This window comes from Micropterus dolomieu, linkage group LG01 (genome assembly GCF_021292245.1).
Source record: "Micropterus dolomieu isolate WLL.071019.BEF.003 ecotype Adirondacks linkage group LG01, ASM2129224v1, whole genome shotgun sequence".
Classification (NCBI taxonomy): domain Eukaryota; kingdom Metazoa; phylum Chordata; class Actinopteri; order Centrarchiformes; family Centrarchidae; genus Micropterus; species Micropterus dolomieu.
Genome location: NC_060150.1, coordinates 49,162,444 through 49,168,434, shown reverse-complemented (window position 1 = coordinate 49,168,434; position 5,991 = coordinate 49,162,444). Strand labels below are relative to the sequence as shown.

At 45.0% G+C, this 5,991-nt stretch overlaps 2 protein-coding genes across 2 annotated transcripts in view; both read right to left on the bottom strand.

Moving 5' to 3' along the window:
- Nucleotides 1-5,991, bottom strand: part of LOC123968066 (NACHT, LRR and PYD domains-containing protein 12-like) — a 583,923-nt gene that overhangs the window by 441,875 nt on the left and 136,057 nt on the right. The gene's annotated exons all lie outside the window — the stretch shown is intronic.
- LOC123968320 (secretory phospholipase A2 receptor-like) overlaps nt 4,974-5,991 on the bottom strand; it is a 3,132-nt gene continuing 2,114 nt past the window's right edge. Inside the window, exon 4 of the mRNA XM_046045006.1 lies at nt 4,974-5,781. Coding sequence (XP_045900962.1) covers nt 5,680-5,781 — 102 coding nt within the window. The 3' untranslated portion in view covers nt 4,974-5,679. The remainder of the gene's footprint in view (nt 5,782-5,991) is intronic.

Here is a 5,991-nt window from a genome sequence, read left to right as displayed (position 1 = left end):
TCAAGTCCAATCAGTATAATCAAACACAGCTGGACTCAAATGAAGGTGTAGAACCATCTCAAGGATGATCAGAAGAAATAGACAGCACCTGAGTTAAATATGAGTGTCACGGCAAAGGGTCTGAATACTTATGACCATGTGATATTTCAGTTTTTCTTTTTTAATAAATTTGAAAAAATTTCTGTCAAGATGGGGTGCTGAGTGTACATTACTGAGAAATAAAATGAACTTTTTTGATTTTTGGAAAATGGCTGCAATGAAACAAAGAGTGAAAAATTTAAAGGGGTCTGAATACTTTCCGTACCCACTGTATAAGGTTGTGTGTCGTAAACTCTGATTTACCCCGAACAGGATCAATTACAAAGAGGCATGTGTGGTACAAAGGTAAGTAATTTTATTACAAGTATATTGCTAAAATCCCTATTAAAATACCATCAGCATAAGTAAACTTAGGCTGGTAATACATTTGTTGAAAAAAGGACAGTGTTACTCTCCTCAAGGCAAGAAGGTGGAGTCGGCTCGTACACACCGCCTACAATCAGCTACTGCGGGACAACAAACCCAGCACCACGAAATCCATGCACTATACACTACACACTTACCATCTAGGTTATTCACTACAAAATAGCATGCAAGGTCAAAGTTAGAGTATACACTCCACTACAGAATGTCACCCAGTGCAGTCTCACCACGGAAAGGGAAGCAGTGTGCCGATACGGACCCAGCCTTGTACAGAGTCCAGCTGTGGATATACAGAGAGGAGAGCAACCTGTGTTTAAACCCGCATCCCGGTGCTAAAATAATAAAAAAAAAAACATAAATCTCAGGGTTAAAACTCATTGAGATACACAGACACATGTATATTGTTTACCGGTAACTCCGGATCCTACATCCACAGCCACATACAAATCTTCACCAAACAGAACAAACCACGGGTTAAGAAAATGCTATTAGCATAGCAAGCATCAATAACACACAGACAGGCGATCACATAATTGAAAACCAACTAGTAATAGCTGAAACCGTTCAAAACTAATACCATACAGCTTGCAATTCTGACATTCTGGCATTATTACCATCATTCGTCTCCAGTTCCCTCCATGGCGGACAGGACACTCATGTCTGGCTGTCACCCTGCAGGGTGTGTTCAGTGGAAAGCAAAGGACTCTCCACTGCGACTTGAAACCCTTTAATCAGGTCATATGACCATGCATGTGCACCAGTCACCTACATTACCACACTAAGATACCTAATGTATGGTGTTATATGCATTTCAGTCCTCATGTGACTCTGTAAACCTGCAAGTTGTTAACGTGGCCTCTTTCCCATAGATCCATCATTTGCTCAGTAATTAATAAAAGTAAAACAAATCTGTTGGCACATTTGTGGGCAGAAAGAGGGTGGTGGCTGATTTGACAAAGAAGCTCAGCTACGGAGCAGGATATATAAAGAGGAGTCAGAGAGAGATCGGGGTTATTCCTCTGCAGACCTCAGAGGCATCGGACTCGGAGCAAGACCATCACTGAACCGGACCAAGAGCCCAAGACAAGAGACGGGGATTTGAGCAGCAAACAACTAGAGAACACTTCAAGAGAGAGAAGAGATTCTTCAGGGGACTTCAAGAGATCGAGCCACAGAGGGTAACCACAACGACCAAACCAACTGAAGAATCATTGGACTCATTGGATTTTCTCTCACTCAAGCTGTAACGAAGACTGAAGACTTTTGAAGACAATTTGAGGGCTTTGGACAAAGCCTCAGGTTTCAACCGGAGTCAACAGCCCAGCAGCGGAGGTAGGATTTCACTGCAGGACAACTCCTTCCCCTTCCTTTCTCTCCAAAAAGAAGACATCAAAATACTCAAGCTCAGCTATGATAATCAGGTTTTGAATTTTATAGATCTCCTGAACAGGGGTAACTCGGGGTCTAACAATGTACATGTGGAAATTTGGTTTTATCAGTCTGGTTCACAAACTGTAAGCCAAAAGCCACGTCTCATTTATGTTTTTATTTTGAAGACACTTCACTCAGTAACATTGCTGATGAGGAACACATGGCTGAACTGTCGAACCTTCTGCGAGGCCTGATGCAACAGCAGGCTGACCGTGATGTTAGTACAGAGCAGGAGCAGAAGTGACAGGAGGAGAGGTGGAAACGAATCCAGCATCAGTTTTCTCAGCTACAACATGAGGTACGACAGGACCGCCAGGATCGTCAGCAGCTGATGGAAGGTGCAGCAGCCACACCCGGCCACTCTGTTGAGCCTACAGCTGAGCCACCTCATATACTAACAAGCCAAGTCGGGCATGAGGCTAGTCCATTGCAGGCTGTTCTGGGAGGACAGCATTCCAGTCTGGTGAGGCTTCCTGGATGGAAGAGCCCTAAAATACAGCCCTACAATGAAGGTGAGGACATTGAACATTATTTAATCACCTTTGAAAGAATTGCTCACGCTTGCCAATGGCCTCAAGTGGAGTGGGCTCTTCATCTAGCTCCACTGTTAACTGGTAAAGCCCGTTCTGCATATGTAGCTTTGGACCGTGATGACACCATGGACTATGCAAAGATAAAGGATGCAGTTTTGCAGAAGTTTGGATTTGGATTAGAGAGCGGAACCCAAAAACCTCCAAAGAAGCCGCAGAATTGGCTGAAGCTTTCTTGGCTGCCTGCCGTCCATCCCACGAATACCTTCCAGCCAAGTCCCGCCCACCCTCACCAGCTGGTAAGCATGTTAGTGGGAATGAGTTTAGACCTCAGAACACAAGACATATTTGTGGTCAAGGGAGTCATGCTATATCGCCGTAGCCAGATTGGTGACCAGTTAGTCGTTCCCCAGAGTTTCAGACCCACAATCCTTAACCTAAGCCATTCTATCCCGTGGGCAGGACACTTGGGGCAGGCAAAAACATTTTCTATTGGCCCCAGCAGTACGCTGACACAGTAAAATATTGTCAGTCTTGTCAGTCCACAATGTCAGTTAACAGCTATATGCCGGAAAAGAGAGAGGGCTCTCCTCATTAGCATGCCCATTATTGATACACCCTTTTCCCGCATTGCAATGGACGTTGTAGGCCCACTAGAAAGAAGTAATGCAGGGCACAAGTACATCCTAGTGATCTGTGACTACGCCACAAGATATCCTCAGGCCTTTCCGTTGAAGAAGATCAAGACCCACCAGATTGTCAACTGTCTCATACAGATGTTTTCCAGAGTCGGAATCCCAAAGGAGATCATCACAGATCAAGGCACCAACTTCACTTCTAGTCTACTAAAAGAGGTGTACAGCATGCTGGGAATTCAAGGCGTGAAGACCAGTCCCTACCATCCACAAACAGATGGTCTCGTTGAGCGCTTTAACAAAACCCTCAAGTCCCTCAAGTCCCACAAGCATCAACTGGGTTTTCACCTTTCCAGCTGCTTTATGGACACTCAGTAAGGGGTCCAATGGATGTCTTAAAGGAGGCCTGGGAGGGTCCCATGCCACAACAGCAGTGCAGTGAGCTCTCATGTGTTGAAGTTGAGAGATAAACTGGACCAGTTCCAAGAGCTTGCCAATAGTAAACTGGCTGAAGCACAACAGCGACAGAAGCAGAGTTATGACAAAGCTTCTAGGAGGAGGGTTTTCCAGGAGGGCCAGCAAGTTCTGCTACTGCTGCCAACGTCTGACAGTGGTCTCCTTGCCAAGTGGCAGGGGCCATACAAGATAAAAAAAAAAAGATGGGCCCAGTCACAACTCTTTTTGCCAGACCGCCGGAAAAAGCATCAGGTTTTCCATGTTAATCTGTTGAAAGAGTGGGTAGACCAACAACAGCAGTCTACAACCCTGTGGGCACGCACAGTGATTGATGAGGAAGAGCTTCAAGAGCAGTATTTTCCCTCTTCAACTGGGACTCCAGTTCTTCCAGATCTAAGCCAACTTACAGCAGTTAAACGCCAGGAGCTGAAAGTCCACATGGCAAAAGAGCTCTTCAGTCTGAAGCCAGGCTGTACACATGTTATTAAACATCATATCCATCTGTATTCACCAGAACAGCCGCCTATCAGGGACACCACCTGCCACATTCCAGCCAGACTTGTTCCTGAACTGAAGCAAGAAGCGGAGGAGATGCTAGCTACAGGAATCATTGAGCCTTCTCGCAGTGAGTGGTGTAGCCCTGTGGTGTTGGTGCCAAAGAAAGATGATTCTAAACTGAGGTTCTGTGAATTCTGTGTCTGCATTTGATCCTTATCCAATGCCAAGGGTTGATGAACTGATTGAGCGCTTGGGGAAGGCCAACTTCCTAACGACCCTTGACCTCTGCAAAGGGTACTGGCAAGCGCCCCCCACAGAATCTTCAAAGGATTTAAAAACTTTCAGAGTTCCAAGTGACCTGTTCAGATTAAGAGTGATGCCGTTTGGTTTACATGGAGCACCGGCAACATTTCAGAGGCTGGTGGATGAAGTTTTGAGAGGAGCGGAGGACTATGCAGCAGCCTACATAGATGACATTGTAATTTTCAGCCGGACCTGGGAGGAGCATCTGCAACATCTTGCCAATGTCTTTCAACGTATCCAGAGTGCTGGTCTAGTCATCAATGCGAAGAAGTGTCATTGCCAAGTCGGACGTGCAGTACCTTGGCTATGTGATTGGAGGAGGAGGCATCCGTCCTCAGGTTGGAAAGGTAGAGGCGATTGCAGCTTCACCGCTACCCAACACCAAGAGGAGGCTAAGGTCATTCTTGGGGTTAGTTGGCTGGTATCGTCGACTTATCCCTAACTTCTTACCAAGATCGGTGACGAAGTTGGTTTGCTCACCACTTGTCCCATACAGGCCATGACCTTCTAGTTTATACATACATGTTTATGTTTTTTGGTAACTTGTCATAGCTTGTGTAAAAGTGCACCACTTACTATTCCGGGTTGTTTGTGTTTGTATTATGTTACAGTCGAGCGCAAAGCATATGATAAGTTAGAGTAAACACATAGTCATAAGTTAGTTTCAGCTCAATTTTATTAGGTTGCAAGTTTAAACATGGTTTAATTGTTTTCCTGTGTTAATACTTACAATTGTTTGTTCCTTTGTTCAGTTCCACCATGCAGGATAATTGTTTGGGGAGGGGCAGGCCTAAGCATTTCCTGTTTTATAGGAATAGGGTGGTCATGGATGACATCACCGGGCCAAACCAAGTAGAGGGTTTTCTTTCTTTATAGGAATGTTTCTTTTGGTTGTTTTTGATTATTATGAATAAATGTGTGAATAACCCTGACCTGTTTTCTAGGCAGTGGGAGCGGAGTGAACTGATAACGAAGTTCTAAATATTAAGAGATTTCTAGATATAAATGTTGTGGAGTAGATCAACCTGCATCAGAATGGGATGGGCTGAAGCTGTTGGGTGTGAATTGACCACCCTATATAAACAGGGGGAAAAAAGAAGTGAGGTGGTGTTGCTGTGAACACGTGCCTCTTGTTAGTGTTGCTATTAGTTTGAGGTGTTATTTTTCTTAAGTCTTTTTGTTTTTTTGAATAGAATTATCCGTGTACTGCCAACTATTGTCAATAAAATAATCACCTCTGCAAACATATGATGTTGGAGTCTGCCTACCTACCACCTTCCTAGCCACTCTGGCCAAGCTACACCACAAGGTAGAATATCAACATTCACCAAGGATTACAGAGAAACACAAGTTGGATTTCAGTTTCAGAGCTCATCTTCCTCTTTGTGGAAGACTTTCCCATCAGGCTGCTCTCTCCACTTCAGGGTGACTCCACCCTCTCCTTTCTGCTGCAGCTTGTCCTGGTGCTGGGAAACACACATGGCAGCCATCAGGAAACATTTGCTTTTTGACCTGCTGTCCACAGGGAACCAACAAAGACACACAGCCAAACAACTCAACAGTTCCAAGAGTTCCTGAGGGCCTCCGGGTGGATTTGGGAGACTCACCTTTTTCAGCAGGTCTGCTTTCACAGCAGGGTCGTTCAGATCCACAGAGGAGTCCTCCAGCTTCATCCT